Consider the following 26,020-nt stretch of genomic DNA (forward strand, 5'->3'; position numbering starts at 1 on the left):
AGCACTTTCACTTTGCCCCAGCACTTTCACTTTGCCCCAGCACTTTCACTTTGCCCCAGCACTTTCACTTTGCCCCAGCTCTCTCACTTTGCCCCAGCTCTCTCACTTTGCCCCAGCTCTCTCACTTTGCCCCAGCTCTCTCACTTTGCCCCAGCTCTCTCACTTTGCCCCAGCTCTCTCACTTTGCCCCAGCTCTCTCACTTTGCCCCAGCTCTCTCACTTTGCCCCAGCTCTCTCACTTTGCCCCAGCTCTCTCACTTTGCCCCAGCTCTCTCACTTTGCCCCAGCTCTCTCACTTTGCCCCAGCTCTCTCACTTTGCCCCAGCTCTCTCACTTTGCCCCAGCTCTCTCACTTTGCCCCAGCTCTCTCACTTTGCCCCAGCTCTCTCACTTTGCCCCAGCCCTTTCACTCTCTCACTTTGCCCCAGCCCTTTCACTCTCTCACTTTGCCCCAGCCCTTTCACTCTCTCACTTTGCCCCAGCCCTTTCACTCTCTCACTTTGCCCCAGCCCTTTCACTCTCACACTTTGCCCCAGCCCTTTCACTCTCACACTTTGCCCCAGCCCTTTCACTCTCACACTTTGCCCCAGCCCTCACTCTTGAGTTATTGATTAACACCAATCACAGTCCTGCCCAGACATACCCAGGTTCCAGCATGTACTGGCTGACTTGGCATGATAGGAGTACATGCTGGAACCTGGCTTGCTGCCCCCCCTTGTGTATTGATGCTGCACTTCACTTAGAGCCCCATGTGCCATGCTCCTCCCCCCACTTACACAACCATGCTAATCACACACACATTCATATACTCATTCATACACCCTCCTTCACCCCCTTACCTGCACTGCAGATCTCTCACATGCAGACTTCCATAGGGGCCCTGCTGCTTCTCTCTCTGTCTCTCTGCACAAACTTCTTGTCCCGCCCACTGGGAGGAGAACGGAGCAGTCATGTGACTCCTCTGGTTTCCTGCTTCCTGTGGCCAGCACAAGAAACGCTGCTTGCACAGTAAGAACACACAGGTAAGCAGTGCGGCCCCTGCAGGGATTATTTTCGGCCGTTTTTTTTTTTTTTTTTTAATTTCTGCATTTTGCCGAAGATGTGTTTCGGCCACCGGTTTGGCTCACAAACACCTAGGCGCCTGGGATTTGTCGATCCCTGGCATATAGGAAGGTATAAGGCATATCGGGGGGGGGGGCACATTGGCATATAGGGGTATAAGGCATTCCGGGAGGAGCACATTGGCATATAGGGGTATAAGGCAAATCGGGGGGGCACAGTGGCATATAGGTGGTATAAGGCATGTAGGGGGCAGAGTGGCATGTAGGGGGCAGAGTGGCATATAGAAGGTATAAGGCATATCTGGGGGCAGTGGTAAGCTTGTGCGTAACTGGGGGGCAGGTTGGCAAATAAAAGGAAATCAAAGCAAGAAATGCATTTTTCTCAATCAGTTTTTATTAAAATCATCAGTTTACATATGAATTAAAACCTTCTTTGAGAAATATTGTGTTTGGATTTTTGCACCTTTAAAATATAGCTTTTATTATTATGTCAGTTAAATAAGAAGGGAACTGGGGAAATGCCATTGTGATAGAGATAAAAGGGTTAATGACACGTTAATGTCAATTAAGTTTTTTTTTTTTTTTTATTTTGATGTTTTTAACACTCAGTTTGTTCATTACATTATTTTAAATAAATAAAAAAAATTATATATTTTTTAATGCAAATAATCGGCCAACTAATATATTATGAAAATAATCGTTTGTTGCAGCCCAGTGCATGGAATGGGTTAAAATACCAGCATTTGGAATTCCTTGGGGTGTCTAGTTTTCAACAAATATATGATTTGATAGGGGTAAATTGCTATTGCTGGTTTCAAAGATGTCCCAAATAGCACATGGGGGAATAATTACCTGATTTGGAAAAAATGGCTTTGAAAATAGCCAAACGCTACTTGTGCTTATTGCCCTATAACTTGCAAAAAAACATTAGGTATTTCTAAACTCAGAAAAAATAAACACAAGCACCACAAAAGTGTTAAAACAGCCTTGGTCACGAAGGGTACAAAAAATAAAAAACAGCCTGGTCCTTATGGGTTAAAGTTGAAAGTATGTTCATTTGTTTTGTATGCATTGTAGTTCAGTGTGTGTGACTCCCATTGTCAGTTTTACAGTGTACTTTTTATATATGTATATATGTAAAAACGTTTTTGTTAAATCCTTAGGTTTAACATTAACAATGATATTGTTAAAGTATTTGAGGAAATTGGAGAAATCTGCAGTGGTAAATTTGCAAAGTAAGTATCATTTTCCTTGTTTCACATCTTGGCTGACTCATAGGCTCTATAATGCAGTTAAGGTTGGGTAATACTAATTACAGTAGTCTTACTACCTCTTTCTATAATTGTATTTATGTTCTTTGCTTTTTTTGCTTTCACACAGTGAAAATATTGTTTTGTCCATTGACAACAGTCAATGCCACCATGACTTGCCAGAGACCAGAAAGTCTAAGAAAGAGAAAACCTTCAAATCAGAAAGTGGGATTGTACAAGAATTCAAAGCTGAACAAGCACATCTCCTATGTTCTGAAGCAAAGCACACCGCTTTTCAAGAATTGCGATCATCAGCATCGCAAAATGTAGTTGCATTTGTAACTCATTCCTTATCTGATCCGGATGTCATAATCGAAGAAATAATAGAGGAGCATGATGATGATCAAGCATGTAAGTGTGTTGATAATTTAGCAAAGCTGCGTTCATACAAGGCTTTTGTTTGACACTGTGTGTCTCCCCTTTCTGTCTACCATACTACATTAATTACTTTCAACAAGAGCATTTGAGAGACTGCTATGCGAGAAGTGTTCTTAACAATTTTCTTTGTAAACTGGGGTTTAAACTTTTGTAGCTTGATCTTCTTGTGTTCTTGTGTGGGTTTGCCAAAACTTGTAAAGATCTTAAACAGTTAAGTAGTCTCACTGTTTTAATCCCCAGCAAAAGATGAAAGTCAATCTTCCGGAACAGAATTGCGCTGGAAATGTGAGCATGTTATGCGTGAGCTCAAGAAAGGTAAATTTCAGAATTATTTTAATGTAATTTCTTTGTTTACTTTTACTGGTACTTATCAAACCTATTTAACCTGCACCTTCATCCTACAAGCTAGCTCTATTTTCCTCTACAGCTGATCTTCTTCACCTACAAACACTTACCCGCTATCAGGCTTTTCTGTGGCCTCAAATACTAGAACTAGTTATAAAAAAGAAAATTATATAGATATATATATATATATATCTATATATGGAAGCATGTGAACTTTAAAAGTTTTTTTGTTTTTATCTGTCACCTTGGACCCTTTTTATGATAACCTTTTATGGTCTTATTTAAGGTGACCACACCAGCCATTTTCCAAAGATCTATACAGTAAAATATTTAGAAACAAATAAACACATTTCCTTAACTACCAGTGACATGCCTAGCACATCATGGAATAACAGTCACTTAATGACATGACATTAAACAAATGACTATTTTAGAGAAACTGTTTTAATAGAAAAAAGTCTGTTAATGTCATGTATTTCATATGTAGTAGTTTATCCTTTTTCAATTCAGTCATATGTACCTCACGTCTGTTTTTAATATGTTCAAGTTTATTTGTTTAATGTTATTTTTTAGAAGCCTGGAGTGATAAACAAAGGAGTAGAAAATGTTGTCAAAAAAGGCCTAGCCACAGTCTGTCATTTGGACAAAAAAGAGGTAAGAACATGAATTTATTAATTTTTTTCTAACGTACGTATTTGTGATTTTAAAGGTAGTTTCACCTTCTATGTCAATGATTTTCATTTTATTGATGCGTTTCAGAGTAAGTGACTTGGAGTTGTTTCTTGTTACACAAGAGAATCTACAAAGACACAAAAGCGATCACTAATCTGATTTAAAGAAAATAAGTACAAACAAATAATACTAAAATAATAATAATAAAAAGGAAAATAAAAAGTGTAGTAAAGTTCGGGAGAAAAAAGCTTTGGCACACCCGTAGATTCTTATAACCATATATTTTATATATAAATAATGTACATTTATATAAATGTAATGTACATTTTTCCTTAAGGAGTAAATATGTTTGCTTTTATTTGCAGACCTTCAAGAAAATGTATATCTCACCCACGTGATCAATCCTTGCAATTTCTTTGTTCACCGGCTTTCAGAAAAAAAACACTTTATAATGTTTGAAAGAATGCTGGGCTTGTCAAGCAACACCTCCGGTCCTTGTTCTCCTAATGATATCCTGGTCCTTGGTAATTACTTTATTATTACTATTATTAGGTTTTTCTTGAGGTAAAGGGGAAAACATGTTTCAGCTTGAGTGTCACTCACGTAAGATTATTGTGCTTGGCAAAGTGGGCTAGAATAGGAAGATGGGGACGCACATCATAATTAAGGTAGCTTGTTGGTTGAGTTGCAGTCGCTATATACATTTACTATAAATGTACTATATTTGCACATAGTTTTTCAGTACCACATTCTGTTTCATCGGTGCATTGAAGGGGGACCTGGAATTTCATATAGCTTATATTGTAGGCATATATAGATCTGGGTGGGCATTTTTTGTTTTTAGAGCATGCATTCCCGTTGTATTAAATTTTGGGGATTCTGTGTTGTTGATAGGCTTTGTTGTAGTGGGTCTGGAAATACCCACAAAAGGTGTAACGATATTGTATGGCATCAAATTCATTATATCCTGTACAGGGCAGAATTCTTCGCTTGGATTTCTCAATGAGGGGACGGTTTTTCAAAAGCGAGAAAAAAATAAATGAAGCCAAATAGCTTCTTAGCCCTTTCAGGACCAAGGTTATTTTCTGATGTTTGCGCTACAGGACCAGAGCAGTTTTTATATTTTTGTTATGCCTTTATTCAACTGCGACTTCCCACTAACTCATCAAGTTACACCACTCTCAAATTTATTTAATTTTTTCCCTTCATATAGTGGCAGTACACGTGGGTGTGCTCTTTCCTAGGGGACAAGTAAAACTAAATGAAAAGGTTAATCACCTCCTCGCCCATTAATACCGTATTTGCTCCATTATAAGACGAGGTTTTTTTCAGAGCAAATGCTCTGAAAAATACCCCTCGTCTTCTAATCAGACCTCAAATGAGGTCTGACTATTAAACTAAGATCCAGATCCCCCGCATCGTTGCAGGGGACCTGGATCCTCCTGTATGATAGCCACAGCTGCTGCCGGCGTCTATCACTGAGCGCCGGCGAAAGTGCCGGCAGCAGCCGAGGTTGCGTACGCGCGTACCTTCCTGCTCCCGGGATAGCCCGCCCACTGCGGGGAAGCAGAGCCGGTTGGGGAGATTCCTCCAGAAGCAGGACCGGGACCCTAAGCAGATCCGGTAGACCTCTTCAATCTTCTGGAGGAGCCGGGGCCTAGCGGGGTCACACAGCGTCATGCCGTAATCCCGTGGGAGCTGCAGCAAGCGCCTGCTGAGGCATCGCGATGAGTGAAGTGTCTGGGTGGGTATATTAGTGTCTGGGTATGTAAGTGTCCCCCTATATGCCACTCTGTCCCATGATATGCCTTTTAACCCCCTATATGCCAGAGTGGCATATAGGGGGTTAAAAGGCATATCATGGGACAGAGTGGCATATAGGAGGGTATAAGGCATGCCTGGGGGCAGATGTGCATAACTGGGGGCAGGTTGGTAAATAAAAAGAAATTAAAAACAAAAAAATAATTTACATGATTATTTATTTACTAGTTAAAGGCTTTTTCGTTTTCCTAAATTAATATTCAGATTTTTGGGGGTCGTCTTACAATCGAGCAAATACGGTATGTGCTCCAACCCACTATCCTTGGTTCTCTCTTGTCCCCTTCGGGGATGGATGGTAGTCCAGAGGTGAGGCACACGGGATGTTGTCTGGGGGTAGCCTTCCTCCCAGTGCTCACCAGGTGATAAAATCTCCTTCGCAAAAGATATATACGGCATGTAGTGGGAGCATGTGTACAGTGGAGGAACGCACCGCCGGGTAGCGCTGCATTTCACTGAAGGTTCGATCATGCTACTGAGTATGGACGTTTCGGATCTTATAGTGGGCGCCAAATTCAAAATTGGTAATTTGATATTTCACCACTTGACTGCTAACGACGGCATGGTGCCGTCGCTGGCAGTCCCAGTCAGGTGCTAACGACGGCACCATGCCGTCGCTAGCACTACCCTACCTTTTATGGAGGTCTGTGGACCTCCATCACCACCAACCCCGGCGATCTGCCCCTCACACTGAAGGGCATCACCGGGGCCACCCAATCCGTCTGGTGATGTCACGTGCGATGACGTCCCCGCGCAACTTTATTAACAACTGACAATAGTCAGTTAAAGAGGTATGGGGGCTGCTTAGATACCTGTATCTCAAGCATCTAAGCAGCTACAGACCCCCAACATATACCGTTGGAAAGGTAATCGCCTCACCTTTCCAATGTTATACGGGTTGTAAAAAAAGAATAAAAAATATTGTTAAAAAAATAAAAATGTGAAAAAAATTATTTGGGGGGTCTCTAGGCAATTTTGATCTTTATTTATCTGCCTTTAGAGACCCCCAAATTAAATTATCTAAACATAAACTAGTTTAACTAGTTAAGTATTCTAGCTAAATGATCACTGTGGCAGCCAATGTTACCACAGTGATCATATAGCTATGATGGCGGATACTAAATTTTAATCTCTTTGATCATGGGGTTAAATTTAGCCACAACTACCTTGAATTGAGTACAGCATTAATGAACATTTTATTGTTGTAAAACATAGCCTCACAGAATTGCATTAACAGATAAACAGGGTAGCATGCTTGCTTTCAGTCCTCTCCAAGGCCCCCAGTGATGGACAGTTCTGTCACGCACTCAGTCACATATCTCCTTTTCCTGGGGGAGGCCGACATCTGAGAAGACCCCTGTATAGATACATTTGACGAATGATTCTTTGTAAGCTAAATGTGCAAATTAGAGAATTATTTGTGTGAGCAAGGACAAGATATTTGAAAATAGAATCAACATAATTTTTACTAAGAGTGCAAGGACAAGATAAAGGAGTACTAGGCGTACTGCCTGTATGGTCTGAAGCGTCTTGTAACTGCATGGCTCATGTCCTTGGGAAGAAGGCCACTCGCAAGGTTCTGACTTGTGCAGTGAACACAAAGCAAGAGAATCCCGATTAATCAGAAGCCTCGATTACCTGTATAGGGGTGCACGCCTATACAGTGTTGGTACTTTCCAGAGGAGGTTCTCTGGTCGTCGGTGCTTCCCCAGCTGATGATTCCAGACAGATGACGTGCTAGCCTCTCGGTGATGTAAGTACATAATCATTGTTCTGAACAGATTTGTGATTTGGTAAGATTGTGTTCTTGCAAGAATATCATATCGGTCTGTAGATCTGGACCACCACTGCCAGCCACAAATTGGTACTCCCCAAAACAATTTTTCTAAGAAAAAGAGCAGTACTCATCCAGCCGCACTCTGCTAATCCAACTGCGAGGGGAGGGAAGCCACCTGCTGGGGAGAAATGTCGATCTGCCTCTCTCCTATTGCCAAAACTTCTGCTGGGATTACAGGATCCATAGAAATCACTGCGTCTGGGAAACATTGCAGGGGTAAAGCTAATGGAGCTGGGGTCGCAGAGGGGAGCAGGCAGAGGCCAGCGGCACTCTTCCCAGAGGGCAGTGCTTCAGCTGCATTTGTAAAATCCAGGGGCACCACCAACTCTGGGGCTGCCTGACCGGACCCTCCTTGGTTGCTGCGGTCAGGCTTTGGAACAAGGGGTTAGGGGTGGGCAGAAGCCAGCAGCGCTCTGCCTTGATGCCAGCAGTTCAGCTGGGGGATCTGGCTGGGATATGCAGCGCGGGTCTCGGTCAGTTTCTGGGTCATATTGCGGTGGATAGGGCAAAGTGTCTGGGGGAAGGGATAGGGCAGGTGTCAGCTGTTTGTGCTTCTGGTGGGGGCACAATACTCACAGGCTCCACCTCCCCTGGGGCACACTGCTGAGCACGGTCAAAGAGTTCTCGGTAGGCCTGCTCCAGGATCTGTTCTTGGTAAACCAAATAATCCAAATCACCCCGCAGGTAACAGGGCACATCTGCGAGAATCCCTTCCCTGAACTCCTGTATTTCCTTGCACCGATATTTCCATTGGCTCCCAAATTCTCGGTCCTCCTGTAGGCTTTACATTATCGATCCCGAAGTCATCGCCCTCTGGCAGGGAGTCATCCTTCGGCTCTGGACACCACTCTGCGGCCTGACAGTCCAGGGCCCTGTATCCACAATCCACAGTCATTTCAAGTTGAAGCAACTTCTCCAACTTAGCCACCACGTCTGGCTGCTCTCTCATGTACGGCATTCAACAATCTAGTTGTAGGACGTACCATTCCTTGGAGGATGGGAGGACTATTCCCCAGACACCCTGGTCCACTCGGAGAGCCTCCATCCAGGCATTCAGGCAGCTCTTGACTCTCCTGCGCACCAACACGTCCTGTAGTGCTGTATCCATCTTTAGCTTGCTGCTGGTATACCCGCTGGGACATTTGCTAGGAGAATCCTGCCACTGCCACCAATCTAATGGATTCACCAAGAGAGCTGTAGTAACTCCCAGAGATCACCCAGATGCATCCTCCTGTCGTCTCTGAAATCTTTAATTCCCCTGGCAGCAATCCTATTAAGGAAGTTCCTACCTGTGCTATTTTTGTTTGCAGCCAGGCTGGAGCCATCTCTGAGTACCTTGGGGGCCCTGCATGACAGGTCATTCTGTCACACCTCTATTATAAGTAGACTACTATTATTGATTTGTTTTTGGTCAGCAAATTTGTCTCCTGAGGAAGCCAGGACAGCACCTGGTGAAACGCGTAGAGAGGCTGATTTTATCTTCATATCACCACTTACCAGAAAATTCCTCGTGGACTGCCTTTGCTTTTATGCTGTAGTAGCTCATTTTGTGAGCCATCACCTCTTGTAAGTTGCTCCAATAAATAGGGGCCACACTTTTTACTTACATTACTGTGCCATAGTATTATTTCTTTTATACAGATCATTGGAAAGGGCTGCATTTTAGATTGTCCTGGATATGTTTTTTTCACATCGTTTAACCCTGCGCTTCCCTACCTGTATACATTACACTTGTTTCAATAGTACTGTGAGGAGTACTAAGGAGGAGCTGCGGGTACGCATGTTATAATTCATAGACGTGTCACATTTAACATACACACCTCGTTTGTAACACCTCTATTATAGGCTGCTACCCCACTTTAAAGACTTAGTGTGGGGGGGGTGCAGCCTATAATTGGGCAAACACAGTATAGTTTGTGTGTGGTGCATGAACAACTTAAAAGGAGAATCATTGTTAAGGAAGTATAGTAAAAAAATGCTGAAAGTCTCAGGTTTTGGGTTAAAGTCTCAGGGTTAAAGGAGCAGCTTTGTTATTGTTGTGTGGATAAATTATTTTTAACCCCCCAAATTCCCCCCCTGGAATAAGTTAAAATACTAGCATTTCAAATATACTGGGATGTCTTTTTTTCAAAAGTATATGATTTGATGGGGCAAATTGAATTGGCCAGCTTCGGAGATGTCCTAAATAGGACATGGAGGTAGGATGACCAGATGTCAAAGTTCCAAGTTGAAAAATGCACACCTCCCAACTATCACTGTATTCAGGAGATGTTGCTGACCACAAATTGGGCAGTGTTTTGAAGCGACACACACTAGGAGCTGTAAATTTCTACCCGTAGTACACAAAATAAATTACTACCATAAAGTTTGACAAAGGGTTAAAATATCCATTTTAAATACCTTGGGGTGCCTAGTTTTCTAAAATATATGGTTTGATTGGGGTAAATTGAACTGTTTTAAAGATGTCATGCTATTTGTATTTATTGCCCTTTAACTTGCAAATAAATAAACAAAAAAACACATTGGATATTTGTAAAATCTGGACAAATGGTAGAATCTTTTCAGCAGGTTTTTACAATAGCTTTTATAGAGGAGTAAAAGATTTTTCAAATTAAAGTCAGAAAAGATGTTTTTTTCTAAAGAAAAAAAAAAACGAGGAAGAAAATTACAGCTAAACAAGAGCACTGCAAAAAACAGCCTTGGTCACAAAGGGTACAAAAAGAAGAAAAAAACAGCCTCCTCCTCAAGGGGTTAAAAGGACAGGCCAATGTGCCAGATACCCCTACAATAGAAGTATGCATGGTATGTGAGCATAAAAACATACCGGATCAAGATAAAAGGAAGGTAGTAGCGAGCGTCCATTAAGGGTAACACAATAATACTTACCCATATTTTCGTGATAATCCAACTTCAATTATGCTTAATTCCAGAACTCAATAACTAGCAAGTATATATTATAGTGTAGTAATTAATCCAATGAATGTGGAAAAAGAAATGTTGAGATTCTTACGCTTTATGGAGCATCAAATGCTCCTGTATGATGGCTTTAAATGGAGGATGCAAGGGTGGGTTCTTAAGTTCTGTACCCTTTGTGACAGTGGCTGTTTTAATTTTTCTGCGGGGCTCACATTTAGCTTTTATTTTCTTCACCGTTTACTGAACCCACACAAGTTATATATTGGGGGGTTTTCAGGACAAGAAAGGCTTTGTTTAGATGTCATTATTTTCATTGTATCATATAATTTACTATAAAAAAATATAATATGGTGAACAATTGAGAGAGAAAAGAAGGACTTTTACTTCAAAAATCTTTTGCTCATCTGTAAAAGCCAATGAAAAAGCCTGCTAAATAGATATTTGCCCTGAGTTTGAAAATACCCAATGTTTTTATGTTTTTTCTGCATGTTATGGGGCAATAAGTAGCGAGATGCAGCCATATTGCTATAATCTGTTATGACACATTCCCTCCCCAATTTAACCCTGAAATTACAACTGATTTATTTTGGACGAAAGGGAAAGGCCCAGCTCCTATAGTTTTAAACTAGACATATAATTAATACAAATTAATATAAAATGGGAGCTCTAGCCAATATAGTAGCCAATGTTTTGGTCCCCAGAAATGGCAAGGTGCATGTTCCTTATGTGAGTTACAAACTTATTTGCATCATCTCCTCATTAAAATGTTTCTGCAGGTGAAATAATTGCATTTAAAAGTACAGAGCAGAATTTATGGTGTCGTGGAAAGATAACCGAATTGATTCCTTTGGAAAGCAAATATGTAGGAAAGCCTTGTGGGCCAACAAAATATAAAATTGAAGATGTATCTCTGATGACAGTATTCTTGCTCGACTATGGAACGTCAGAAGTTTTTATTGCGTCAAGGTATGATTTGCCATAATATGCATCAGTTGGGTCAAGGTGATAACACTAACCTGGAGCTCACAAAAACTTGTCAATATTTCACAGATTCTTAAACCATTCAGTACCATATTTGTTTTTCCATTCTCACCATATGTTGCTTTAACTCCTTCAGTCCCAGGGGGTTTTGGTACCTCAAAGCCTGGAGCATTTTTTGCGGTATGCAGGTTCAGCGATTTATTCTTCTTTCCTGTGAATAATGTACCCATGTAAACTATATATTGTTTTTTCAAGTAGAGATAGCTTTCTTTTGATACCACAGTTAGATGATTAGCTAAAAATTTAGGATGAGAAATTTTGTAAAAACTAGGGAAAATTTTAAGAAAAAAAACCTACTTTTTTTATTTTATTTATTTTCCTTCTGAATCCTCACAAAATTAGGTAAAATGATGGAAAATCCCCTCCAAGCTTATCAATGCACGTGTCCTGATTTCAGAAATACTTAATTTATATAGAATTTCCATACTTTCCCAGCACTTATAGGGAACATACTATAAGGTGTACATTATTCGTAGAATTTTTACATTAGGTATGATGGGTTTGCAACTCTAATTTTAAACAAATACAAACCAAAAATGCCCACAAAAGTATATATTTCTGTAAACCAGACAATCCAGATAATCATATCAGGGGTATTTGGGCACTCTTCATGCAGCTATTTGGCCACCAATCACTGTTAAAGGTGGCCGCAGAAATTATTTCCTGTGCTTTTTTCACCAATAGTTATGTGTTATGGCAGAGAAACCTGGCCAAAATTGCGGAAATACCCCACATCCTTAGTTTTTTCTTTCTAGAGGGTCATATCTATCCCTTACATATAGTACCCTATAGGGTAGTATTTTTTATACTTATGGCTTAACGGTAACAGGTTTGGGGGTTGTGAACGGGGCAGGAGGGTTATACTTTTTAGATGTTGTGTTAGGGCAATGGGATGTAAGATTTTTTTCTTTTTTTAATATATATATATATTATAAATTTTTTAAATGCGCTATCATCAGTGCAGTATGGTTAGAGGTCCTCTTAGGCACTCCTTGAACAGGTTGTTGTTAGTGATGTCAGAATGACATCACTTAGCTCACTTTTAATTATTTATTGTATTTTAATGATATTTTTTATTTAAAAAAATCACTAAGATTTTTTTTTTTCTTTTGTTTTGTGTTTCAGCATGTGAGGAGAGTGAGAAACATGGTTTCTCACTCTCCTCCCTGGAATCACACAGTGATCTCTATGCATGTCCCCACAGACTTGCATAGAGATCAGCGTCTGTGATCAGTGCCTCATCGGAGTGATATGCAGGGGATATTCTGTCCTCCGATGACCTTCCTGGTGACGTCGGCAGTGATGTGACCCGGAAGGGAAAGCTCGATTGCGCATTTAAAACTAACAGTTTTCCGGCATTTGTGCCGGAAGCTGTTACAGGAGATTGGGCAGCAGAAAGCCAGCGATGCTGGCTTCTGCTGACTGGGGGGGATGTGCTTCCATATGTGTTTCTTTACATGCGTTTAATGACCCTACCGGTACGTCTATAGGGGACTGAAGGGGTTAATCAGGATTACCTTTCTCTGTGTTTGATGTACCAGTATAAATTTGACATTGCCGAACACTTAATTTCTGTTAAGCAGCATCCCATCCCATCATACCTCACGTATATATTTTTTTGTTTCTTTCTACAGGACTATATACAACTCTTTTATATTACAATATACAGTGCTTTGCACTGCATCCAGATGCAACCTCTTGGCATTTTTCATATTTTGTCATATTACAACCTGGAATTAAAATGTTTTTTTTATTTGGATTTCATGTAATGAACATACACAAAATAGTTTAAAATAGTGAAAAGAAAACTTTCTTTTAAAAAATACAGGAAAAAGTGTGTGCATGTGTGCCCCTTTGCTATGAAGCCCCTGAAAGAGATCTGCTGCAACCAATTACATTCAGAAGTCACATAATTAAATAAAGCCTGCAACACCACTGAGCAATGGGGTTATTAATATTAATTGGCAAAGCCAATACTTTATCACATAGATATCACATAAAATTCTTTGAACATCCCACAGAGTCCCATTAAATCAATTATTGTGCTCAATGCCAGGCTAATCTATCTCACCCCACGCACTGCATCTGCCGCACCTCTCTGCGAGTCCCTCCACTGGCTCCCCATCCATAGCAGAATTAAATTCAAAATACTCACTCTATCCTACAAAGCTCTCACTAACGCCGCTCCCCTCTACCTATCCTCCCTCATCAGCAAATATACTCCAGCCCGCCCTCTAAGATCCAACAATGACCTGCTCCTCGCATCTTCACTCATCACCCCCTGCCATGGACTTCTCTCACGCAGCACCAACCCTCTGGAACTCTCTTCCGCATGCTGTCCAACTCTCACCAACGCTATCCTCCTTCAAACACTCCCTAAAAACTTTTCTCTTCAGGGAAGTCCACCACTGACATAAACTCCCCCTACATTTACATCATTCACTACCACGCAGTCCTCACCTCCTGTTTCTCACACCTTATCCACCTAGAATATACTGTATTTCCCCATGTATAAGACACACCTTTTTTGGAAAAAAATTGGGGTCTAAAAATTGGGTGCGTCTTATACAGTGGTGGTGGATTTTTTTTATTTTAACTAACTGCTGCTTACCTTCATCCGCCGCGGCTACACAGGAACCCAGTGGAGTGCATCACATGACTCCGCTCAGTTCCTGTTCCTGTGCAGCCGCGACGAGCAAGGCAGAGGGGAAACAGCGGCCCCCATCGAAGTCGGCGAGCAGCAGCAGAAGATCTGCAGTTCAGGTAAGTTTGGGGAGTAAATGTATGTATGTATGTTAGCATGGATCTGTGTGTAGGGGGCACAGGGAGGCTGAAAGTGATGTGCATGTACTGGCTGCCTGAGCATGATAGGAGTGCCATTGCTAACAGTTGCTAGCAGCCAACATCAATCACACTCGTATCATGCCCAGGCAGCCAGTACAATAACTTTATGTAATATATTTTTTTTTAATTTTGTCCCCCAAAAATATATATACTTGGGGAAATACAGTAAGTTCCTGCGGGAACAGGGCCCTCCATTCCTCTTGTATCTGTATGTCAATTGCTTGTCATTTTGTACTTGTCTTTATCTGTAAAATTTTTACCTTGTACAGCGCTGTGGAATCTGTTGGCGCTTTATAAATAAAGTATAATAATAATTATTAAGAAGTGGAAAGAATATGGCACAACAAACCTTCCAAGAGAGGGCTGCCAACCAAAACTCATGGACCAGGCAAGGAGGGCATTAACCAGAGAGGCAACAAAGAGACCAAAGATAACTCTGAAGGAGCTGCAGAGCTCCACAGCGGAGACTGGCGTATCTGTCCATAAGACCCAAACCCAACACTTCTCACCCCCCCCCCCCTTCAGGATTGAAGGCATGATGGATGGCAATAAATACAGGGAAATTCTTGAAAGAAAGCTTTTTCAGTCTTACAGGGGTTTGAGACAGGACCTCTTAGCAAGACAATGACCATAAGCATAGTGCTAAAGCAACACTCAAGTAGTTTTAAGGGGAATTAAGTCTTGGAATGGCCTAGTCAAATCCCAGGCCTCAATCCAATTGAGAATCTGTGGTATGATTTAAAGATTGCTCCAGCGGAGCCCATCCAACTTGGAGGAGCTAGAGCAATTATGCCTTATCAAATCACAGTGGCTAGATATGCCAAGCTGTAATTGTTGTAAGGTGTCTCTACAAAGTATTGACTTTGTTGAGGGGCAGGATAGTTATGCACGATTGTTTTCTTATTTCTTGTTTCACATTAACCAAATATTTTGCATCTTCAAAGTGGTACCGATGTTGAGTAAATCTAATGATACAAACAGTCAGCCAACCCATTTTAATTCCATGTTGTAATGTAGGAAAAAAAGGGGGATGAATATTTTTGCAAAGCGCTGTAGTGTACTGTTTTTAATACTAATGGTTTGGGGTGGGTTTTTTTTTTTTTTTTGTGGAATATACAAGATCACACTTAATGGCAATAATGTACTGCTTGCCTTGACTTCACCTGAGTCATCTATCCCCGAGGGATAGTGCAATATAAATAGAGATCCATATGTGTGTGTCTGCTATATGTTATGGATGCCAGTGTTGTCTCGGTGACATCACTGAGCTACCTATATAGTTTAATTTTATATAATTTCATCTCCCTGCAATGATCACACTTTGCATTTCTGATTGCAATGTGTGCAATCAGCCAGATCCTTCAGAGTGCTTCCTGCAGGTGTCGGCATTCTTGTTATAACGCTATGGTATAGCTTGTTACTTCATACCTACTCTGTTAGCAGGAATCACGCGATGCTGGCTTCTGCTGATGGGATAGTCCAGACAGCCTGATCTCCCATGCAGAGGCACAGAGATATATTTCCGCCACTGGAAAAAATGCCGGACGTAACAGTATGTCCTAATGGACATTTTGCTTTAACTTTTTTTTTATGTTCCTGAGCGTCAATAGGGTAGCTAAGCGGTTAATTGCAGAGATTCTCCTTCGTGTCTCTATTAATAGTTTTTGTTTCCCTTTTAAGGTTTGCTGGAGCACATATTAGCAAAAATGAGAATGTGTCTGTTTGTCGCACTTTAACGAACGACTTCTGTCAGATTTTGAGAAAGTTGCATCCAGATTCAGAGCTGAGTCGCATGCCTCCATTTGCTCTTCAGTGCTCGCTAGTGGACATTGTCCCTCAAAATTCAGTAAGTTTTTCTCATCAGTCATAAACAGTTGGGTACTGAATACTAATTTAACATATACCACCAAGTGTACAATGTGAATTCAAAATGATCCATTGAAAATCTTGCTCCTGGATCCATTGTGTACGTGCTTTTACCTCAGTTCACCAACTTTAGTGTTTGCTCACTCTGAACTACAAAAAAACTGTGAAGGTTGATGTTTCTATAGTAAATCATGAGTGTATTTTCATCTGTTAAGTAGTGTTAGTAGTTATAGACAACTTTAATGTTGGGTTGCCTACATGGGTAATTGCAGTTTATTCTTTTTCATTAGGATGAATGCTGGACTAAGGAGGCCAAAGATGAATTTATCAAGATGGTAAAAAAGAAATGTGTTACAATGAAGGTCTTCAGAGAGGAGGACAACAAGTTCATTGTGGATTTGAGAAAACCTCCTACAAACAAAACTAGTAGTGATATGCCTGTCTCGCTGCGAGATGCGTTGGTTTTTCTGGAGCTAGCCAGGTGAATCATCCTTTCTAAACTGTGAATAAGGATTTATCTGTATGTTTATTTTGTGCGTATGACCTGTGCAGAGAGAGAGAGATGCTTCTGTATCATGTTATGTGCAGCATGAGATGAACGAAAACACATGGCATATTACACCATGTCGTGATTTATTTAACAGAAGTAAAGCCAAAATGGAGAAGCCATATGTGAAAAACTAAGTACACTGATGTAGAGCCCTGCGCGGGATTACTTTTTTAATCCCACTCCCGCCCGCTCCCGCGGTTTTTAATCCCGCTCCCACAATGTGGGTGTGCCGCTCCCGCCACATTTGTGGCCAATCATGCCCGCCTCCTTACCTGATTTCCTGCGCAGTCCCGCGCGGCTGCCCTCGAGTTGTTCCCTCACTGCGTCTCTTCTCTTGCTCCGCCCAGGAACAAGGCGGAGTCACAGGAAGTGACTTCACATCACGTGACTCGGTTTTGTTCCTGGGCGGAGCAAGCTAGGAGACACTGTAAGGGAGCAGCAAGAAGGCAGCCTTGCGGGACTGCGCGGGATTACCGGGACCCGCAGGTACAGTGCCTGACCGCCCGCAAGTTTTTTGGCGGGTCCCGCGGGACCTGCCTCCCAGTGCAGTCCTCTACACTGATGATTCTTTAGCTTGTAGAACCACCTTTAGCAACAATAACTTGAAGTAATCATTTTCTGTGTGACCTTTATCATGTGTGTATGTATACAAATATGCATAAGTGTGTGTGTGTGTATATATATATGTGTGTGTGTGTGTGTGTGTATATATATATATATATATATACATACATACATACATACATACATACATACATACATCAGGGCTTGACAAATTTGTTGTGAATCTAGGCGCCAGGTAAAAAAGTTAGGAGCCAGGATTTTTTTTTTAAACTAACAGTTGGTTAGGAGTGATCTGATCATCATCAGTCCACTTACTAAACTCACAGCATTTGACCTGGAAGCACCCTGGACTTTCAGGTCAGTGCTGGGGGGGGGGGGGGTTATAAAATTTTTTTTTTTTTTTAACACTTTCAATGCTGATGTTCCATTGGAGCACAGCATTGACTGATATTTAGTCCCCACAAGCTTGTGGGGACAAATGTTAACCCCTGCAATGCCACGAATGTGTCATACACAATTGTGGCATTGAAGGGGTTAACACTGCACTGTCGCTCTCAGGGAGCGATCAGGCAGCAGGGGAGGGTTGGGGCTGCTCTCCACACTCATGTGGAGACCAAAGAACCCTCTCCCCTGTCCCTGAAGCTGCCTCTGGCAGCTGGGACACAATTACTGGTCTATAGACCAGCCATTGCAGGGGGGAGTCTCTGATGACTGCTGTAGGCTTCCATGCCTACAGGAATCATCAAAGGGCTTGTGGGGGCTCGTTTTTGCTGTTGCTGGTCTGCCGTACAAAACGGGAATTAACCCCTAAATGCCGCAATCGCGGCATTGAAGGGGTTAATGCTGCACTGTCGCTCTCATGGAGCAATCAGGCAGCTGGGGGATGTTGGGTCAGGTCCCCACACTTGTGTGGGGACCCAATCAACACACAACCCCCTTCCCTGAAGCTGCCTGTGGCAGCTAAAAACATGATTGCTGGTTTTGCAGCAACCGCGTTTTCAGCCTACAGGATCCCTCCGTGGGAGGGATCTCGGGCTCGGGGGCGGGCTCTGAGTAGCTGTGCTGTCTGCCCAGACTCCTGGGCAGACAGCAGCAGCAGCGCCCCCGTGTGGTGACTCAGCCTCTTACATCCACAATTTTTTTCTGGATGTAAGAGGCTGACAAAACCTAGACGCCAGGACAAAATTCTCTGTCGCCATGGCGACCTGGCGCCTGGGATTTGTCGAGCCCTGCTTTATGTGCTATTTTTTACATTGATCTATCTATGTGTGTATGTTTATTTGTGTGTGTGTATGTATATATAAATATGTGTATGTGTGTGTGTATATATATTGATGTATTTTGGTTTTATAGGTTTCGTTCCCAAGTCCCAGCTGCAGAGCTAAATAGAAAAGTCATGCAGTATGTCATGCCGAAAAAGCCTAAGAACAAAACAGAGGTTAATGTTATTGTGTGCCACATGAATGATCCATCAGATTTCTACATCCATGTAGTAAGTTTGATCTTTTGACTGTAAGTTTAAGAATAACGCCTAAACATCTTGCATTGCTTTGGCTAGACACTTTACATATACAAGAACTAATATTTATAGGCTGATTAATAATGTTAGATCACTCTATTCTTATACTTGTCTAGGAAATTGAGCCAGATTATCTGCAATTAATAAACATTGTATTATAACTGTACTGTTTTTGAACAGCATTATTATGTCACATTGAGAATTATGTTGTGGTCTGGGACATTGCAAAGTGGGATTATTAATGAGAAGGGCTTTGTTCAAGCATCTAGGTTGGAACATTTCTTAGTTTTGCCCTCAAAATTGTATATTGTATGTACTCCCATAAAGGTGTTTAATTTTTGTTTGCCTTTTCCATCCTTAGCTTGATTCATCAGAATATTTGAGCATTGTGAATAAAATTCAAAAAGTTTATAACAATGAAGACGCAGAGGATTTTGAAATCCTCTATCCAGTAATAGGTGAGCCATGCATTGCAAAATATGAAGATGAAGACTGGTATAGGGCAGAGGTTATTGGTAAGTATTTAACTTCCTCTTAATTGTCTATTTCAAAAACGTATCTAACTTATTAAACTGGTTTTATACTGCACAATAATTGTGGCAAACCTATGGTTATAATTCTAGTCATGAATAACATTAACCTATTTAATTTAAAGCTAACAATACATAAATACTAATTATGACATTTGTGTGTCATTTGATGCTCGTTTTCCTTCCTTCGTTTTCTACCTAATGTAATATATACATATAAATACACTGTATTTTAAGTTTTAGAACATGTCAGCTTATTTTAGTATTACGTTTTCAAAAGAATAGTGGTATTAGTTGGTGTGTACTTACATTTTGTTTTGTATTTGCCTTTCTTCCTTTCAGGGCTACCTGGTAATCAAGAAGTAGATGTCAAATATGTTGACTTTGGCAATGTTGCCAGAGTCAGTATAAGAAAATTAAGGAAAGTCAAAGGTGAATTTTTAAGGTTACCATGTCAGGTAAATACTTAAATTTAATTAGTTATCACTGTGTAACACTAATGTAATACACCTTTTTTCTGCTTTTGTCCATATTTATCTTCTGCCGTGAGTACCGAAGCAAATTCAGCAGATCTAATTTATCTGTAATAACTTCCAGACTGTGTGTTTTAGAGTAATTAAATATTTTGAGCCAATGTTATATACCAGAGGTGGTAAGAAATACATGTATGTAATGCTTTTTCATATGTAGTTTAGAAGCTCACTCTTAACTCACACTCTGACACTTGCCCACTCGCTCTCACACGCACTCTCCTCTGATTGGGGGAAGGGTATGCGTAGAAGCTCTACCCTTTTGTGAAAGGGCTCTGGGAATGCCTGGCCACCAGAACTGATACTGGGGGAGAAGTGGATGAAGAATGAAGACAGAACAAGAAGAGACAAGAGAAGCAGAGTTGCAGAAAAGGAGACGGGGACATTGAAACCGTCGGCAGAGAAGTTAGGGAAACATTAAGAGAGCGTGGGAGAGTGTGCAGTCGGTGATGTACATTTTTCTTTTATTTAAAATAACTGGTTGTTAAAAAGAAACATCAGAATAAAAACATTGAGAAAAATGAATTTCTTGTTTTTCTTTTCCAACCTGCCCCCCCCCCCCCCCCGTTATGCACATCTCAGCCTTATACTCCCAGATATGCCACTCCGACCACCCCAGATAGGCCTTATATGCTTTATACCACCCAGATATGCCACTGTGCCCCTTATATACCCCCCCCCCCCCCCCGACTTGCCCCCATGTGCCTCTGCTGCTGGCTGGCGTTTACGCTGGAGCTTCTATGACTGAGCGCCGGCATCACATAGAAGCCTCAGTGGAAGTGCCGGTAGCAGCGGAGGTTGTCTGCGCGCATTGCACAGACGCCCGCCGGCTGTCAGAGGAGGATCTAGGTGCGCTGCAGGGGATCTGGATCTTAGTGTTATGCACTACCCTCATCTGCAAAAACCCTCATCTTATATTCGATAAAATCGATTCCACTAATCGATAACGAAATTCGTTGGCAAAGATTTTCATTATCGATTTTATCGATTAGTTGCTGCAGCCCTACAACAGTTCAATCTGTTTTTACCTGTTTAACTGTCTTGTGTAGGCAATTACTTCTGTCAAACATACATTAAAAGCAGCATACAATTCCACCAAGCTTGTCATCATTACAAAAGTCAGATATACATGCCATAGCTAAATGCAGATCTCTCTTCAAACACCCGACAAGGATGGGATATTCCAAGATACCTGCCTGTCGGTTTCTAACATTTTTATTTTTCTAATACTGACCCCTCAGAACGTATGTCTTCCTGACCCAGCTGGTTCCACAGTGGTCAGCATGTCTGATAAATTGATAGGTCAAACATTTATCCTGTATTAATCTTTCCATTTTGATATTTCTTTTTCATTTTAATAATTTACAGGCCATTTGCTGCAGACTTGCTTTTATTCAACCCTGTAACACACAAGAGTGGAGTTGTGAAGCGCGTGTTCTCTTTGAAAGCATGGTTGCCGACAAACGTCTGAAATGCACTGCTATAGGTAAACGCTGCAAATGTAATGTTATTCTTTAAGTGCTGTTCTGTATTGGCAACAGTTAAATTGATAATTTGTGCAGCAAATGGGTTTAAAAAAACAAACACTGAAATCATGTTGATTTCAATTGGACATCTTTTCTGCCAATATCAGCGGTGTGAAAAACAGGTCCACTGAATTGGTGTTACTGGTGAAAGAATGCATTTTAATGTAAAATGTACATTCTCTGGTGAAGCTGCATGGGACACTAGATGGTCCTTTTATAATGCACGTTTGGCCTGTTATTACATGTTAAGCTAAGTGCATTAAATTCCCAGGCACTGCTCGGATTTTATTTTCTGGAGATCTCAATTGTGGTCCGTTCATGTTTACGTAGTGGAAATGTAAAGATGGAGTTACTGACCAATGACGTGCTAGGCAGGTCACAGAAAAAAATATACAGTTAAGGACCAGATGTTGCTGCAACATATTTACTTTTTTTTTTTTAAATTAACTTCTTGTGTCCATTTCAATTTTTCAAGCCGGCCAATTCAGTTTACCCCATCAAACCAGATATTTCTGAAAATGGTATTTTATCAATTTGCATGAACTAATTCTACTACCAAGTTTGTGGTAGTAATTATTTTTTGTGTGTGGCTCCCCCCACACACACTTAATGTACAGCACCTGGTATATGTCACTGTCAAACACCACCACAAATATGTGTTCAGCAACATCCCCTGATTATCAGGAATACAAAGAAAGTCACTACCACAAACTTTGACAAAGGCTGGTGGTAGAATTAGTGCATATGTGGTTGTATTAGTACTAATAACAATTTAAAAGACAAGTACTCCAATGTATCTGCACATTAGCAACTACAACATATTACTGGTGAGATTTAATAGATGGAAATATTGTTATATATTGTTAATGTTGTTAAAATTAGGTGATTGCCATAAAATTCCAATTATCCATGAGACGATGAAAAATCCGACAAATAAAATAAGAGTGTAAAACAATAGGTGAGGGAGAGCCCTATCATGCAGGGCTATAAATGATAGGCTATAACATTAATTTTTAGGAGCTTCTTGATCCAAGGAGAAATCGGATTACCTTTTGGAGTAGAGGTAGAAAATGTTTCCCCCTAAGTGGCAAAATTCACAAAATAGCTTAACACCTTAACGACAAAACCCATAAATGGACGTGCTTGCAGTGCAGCCGCGATCGACGGGCTTGCAGCATCCACGGAAGCCTCACAAGTGAGGCTGACCATGGATCAGGGGAGGAAAGCCCTCCCCACAAAGAAAAATGTCCGCCATCAACGATCGCAGCGGAGCCCGGCTAAAACAGCTTAGCAATTGCTTCCTAAGCATAATCGGTGTTGCTGACATACACAACCTTTACCCCGACACACGATTAACCTCGAGACTGGGATAACCCACTGGACACATTGATAAGGGATCTGGATTGGATGGTTTCCACAGTTTCAGAATCACTGTGTACTAATATGGCTAATTCTTCCTTATAATAGCGTGGTCACTAGAAAATCCACCATTGAACCACAAGCTGTAAAATAGTTTTTCTATAATAGCGACACCTAGTGGTCAACTATTAAATCAGACATTGGACCACAAGCAGTAAAAGTGAAAGTGTCTTGTATCCAAGCCCCGTGAACCATAGTAGGAACCAGCTGCTTTATTCATGCACATTTTTTTTTTTTATGGAGGCATGGAACGTCTTAGGGTTAAATTGTAGCTGGTCGTCTCCATATCGAAAATGAGGGAGTTCAACTTGCATAGTTGTGAGTGGCTTCATTTTAATACAATTTTGAGCTATAGTTTGTGCTGTGGAAATATTTTACGGTTAATATTTTAACTTTTTCCCATTTTCATTTAGGCATTTTGTTAGATGATAAATTGTCTGTTGAACTTTTTGAAGTTGACAACGGAAATCCCGTTAGCATAAATGCTAAGTTGGTGGAAGAAAAAGTTGCCTCCTTCATATCTGGGTAAGTGCAACTAAATCACTGCATTAAGGGGGGGGCAACTAACAATTGAATCTCAATGTAGATGAAGCTATTTACATAATGTCATCCAGTCACTGACTAGGGCAGGGGTGTCCCAAGTTTTTTCTGCAGTGGGCCACTTCACCAGAATTGTATACGTGCGAGGGCCGCACTCATTTTTCACTGTGTGAAAATATGGCCTTTAATAAGATATGCAGATTAAAATAAAGTAAATGACACAAAACCTTTACTTTTCCTCTCACTGATTTCTGGGCCTAGAAAGTTTTGTGACTACAAATTCAGAATTCTGGATAAGTTAAAATGAAAAAGTTCTATTTATCCTAGGGATGCACCTAAATGAAAATTCTGGACCAAAACCGAAAATTCAGGGTTCACTTAGCCAAAACTGAAAATGACCCCCCCACATACTTTTAATAAAAGTAAGTTGCACACCAAAATTGTACAAAAAAATGATATATTATGATCAACAGCAATCTTCGGCATACCCAGATTCCAGTATGTACTGGTTGGCTGGGCATTGTACCAGTAATTTTTGTCCAATTTTAGTGTGTAACCACACTTTTATTAAAAGTAACACACCACAATTGGACAAAAAAAATCAACAATATGACTTGGTATGATAGGAGTGTGATTGCTAACAGCAAACACACTCTTTTAATACCCAAGCAACCAGTAAATGCTGGAACCTAGGCATAATGGGACTGTGATTGCTGTTGGCAATCGCACTCCTATCATGCCAAGTCAGCTAGTACATGCTGGTACAGGGTGGCTGTAAGTGCAGACCCCATACTGCTGGCAGCATCAATACACAAGGGGGGCAGCTAGCCAGGTTTCAGCATGTACTGGCTGACTTGGTATGATAGGAGTGTGATTGCTAACAGCAAACACACTCTTTTTATACCCAGGCAACCAGTAAATGCTGGAACCTGATGATGGGACTGTGATTGCTGTTGGCATGATAGGAGTGTGATTGCCAAGTCAGCCAGTACATGCTGGTACAGGGTGGCTGTAAGTGCAGACCCCATACTGCTGGCAGCATCAATACACAAGGGGGGCAGCTAGCCAGGTTTCAGCATGTACTGGCTGACTTAGCATGATAGGAGTGTGATTGCTAACAGCAATCACAGTCCCATCATGCTTAGGTTCCAGCACTTACACATCCATGCTATCACACACACATTCATTCCCTCACAGGCTCTCATTCAAACAACCTCCCCCACCCCCTTACCTACTAGAGCTCTCGATGCCGCTCACAGACTTCAGCAGGGGGCGCGGCCTCCCTCGTTCTCTCCACAGAGGAAGCAGGACTGAGAATAGCCCCTCCCACAAGTACGCGGCAGGGCTTGTGATTATGTGATCCTGGCTGCCGATCTCACGCGGGCCGCACCTCGAGGTCACGCGGGCCGCATTTGGCCCGCGGGCCGCATGTTGGACGCCCCTGGACTAGGGGATAACCCTTAGATAATGTCTTTGAACTAAGAAAAGCATGATAGGAATATCCACTTTATTCAGGTTTGCGTAAAAAACAAACCATATAACTCCATTGTCATTCGCTTTGTCAGTGGCAAACATGCAGGTAGCTCATGAATTTAAATCCTCAATGCCACGCCTCCTTCTGACATTAAGCCAGCCTATTGGTTAACCCCCCCCATAATACAGTTTCAGTTTTGATGCACCTTATCAGGGTGCATGTGGACAACATAAAAAATCATTGGGAGGCTAGACATAATGTGCCACACCACCAATGTGGATGCTAAACAAATGCAGTAGGGTCAAACAACATAAGGACATGTTAGCCCTCAAACGGTACATGGAGATAGGCTTTCTTTCTGGGCGGTATAAAACTGATACTTTTTTTAACACAAAATCTTTACTGTTTGTAGAAATGTTACGATAGATAAAGAAGATATCTAAATCATAGATCACATATCTAAATCATTTTCAGTCAGATGGTTAGAGAAACATGTGACCAGTTTCACCTTTTGTTAGTCATTGGAGCATTGACTGAACGGAATTAAAATAGAGACTATAGCATGTTAAAAAAAGTAGAATTTACTCTTGTGTGGAAAATCTAAAGTAGCAACGCGTGCTAAGTGGCCACTTCTTCTCTATCCTTAAAACCCTGACCCTAATTTATAAAGAGGGGTTCCAGGGGCAAAGTGGTAAATGTGCAATAATCATTGTTGTAACTAAGCCCTGACTGATTTCCTTTACATTTAAGGTTTGATGTTTGCATAACTAGTTATCAAGTTATTTTAATGTTACATTCTTTCAGCTCTAAAGGTTTCCTAAACCTGGAATAGTTGTGTATCTGGCCATTTTACAGTGCTGTGGAATATTTTGGTCTTTAACATCGTTTTTAAAATATTTATTTTTATAACTTTTTAGCGAACATGGATCTCGCAAGTATCGCTCCTGTGATAGGGAAGTGTGGGATCCAGTTAGTGATACACTGTCTGGCCCTAATCAGTTTGAGGAAAGAATGAATGCAATCGCTCTGCTGAAACAAAGAGAACTGGATGTACGTGTCAGTTATGTTGAATCTCCCAGCAGAATATTTGTGCAGTGGTTGTCCACCGAGCACCTACTTAAAAGGTATTTTTTGTTATGAGAAGCTAAATTTCCTGAAAGAGAAATGTATTCCTCTGCCTCAAATGTAAAAAAAAGAAATAAGACTCTTTGATAGTGTGCATCATACAGTGAGATTTATTTAGTCTCTAAATTGTATCTTTTTTCCTAAAAATAATTTAT

The 26,020-nt window shown here is 41.1% G+C and overlaps 1 protein-coding gene across 1 annotated transcript in view; it reads left to right on the forward strand.

Moving 5' to 3' along the window:
• The window catches only part of LOC149288932 (RING finger protein 17-like), a 41,050-nt gene that overhangs the window by 7,902 nt on the left and 7,128 nt on the right, over positions 1–26,020 (forward strand). Inside the window, exons 4-15 of the mRNA XM_089491189.1 lie at positions 2,225–2,296; positions 2,442–2,722; positions 2,990–3,064; positions 4,132–4,290; positions 11,114–11,303; positions 15,903–16,068; positions 16,379–16,569; positions 18,556–18,694; positions 19,083–19,236; positions 19,594–19,683; positions 23,140–23,251; positions 25,658–25,864. Of these exons, the coding sequence (XP_089347315.1) occupies positions 2,225–2,296; positions 2,442–2,722; positions 2,990–3,064; positions 4,132–4,290; positions 11,114–11,303; positions 15,903–16,068; positions 16,379–16,569; positions 18,556–18,694; positions 19,083–19,236; positions 19,594–19,683; positions 23,140–23,251; positions 25,658–25,864 (1,836 nt within the window). The remainder of the gene's footprint in view (positions 1–2,224; positions 2,297–2,441; positions 2,723–2,989; positions 3,065–4,131; positions 4,291–11,113; positions 11,304–15,902; positions 16,069–16,378; positions 16,570–18,555; positions 18,695–19,082; positions 19,237–19,593; positions 19,684–23,139; positions 23,252–25,657; positions 25,865–26,020) is intronic.

The sequence above is a fragment of the Sceloporus occidentalis genome, unplaced genomic scaffold (assembly GCF_023333645.1).
Source record: "Sceloporus occidentalis isolate IW3139 unplaced genomic scaffold, rSceOcc1.0.p SCAF_49, whole genome shotgun sequence".
Lineage (NCBI taxonomy): Eukaryota > Metazoa > Chordata > Lepidosauria > Squamata > Phrynosomatidae > Sceloporus > Sceloporus occidentalis.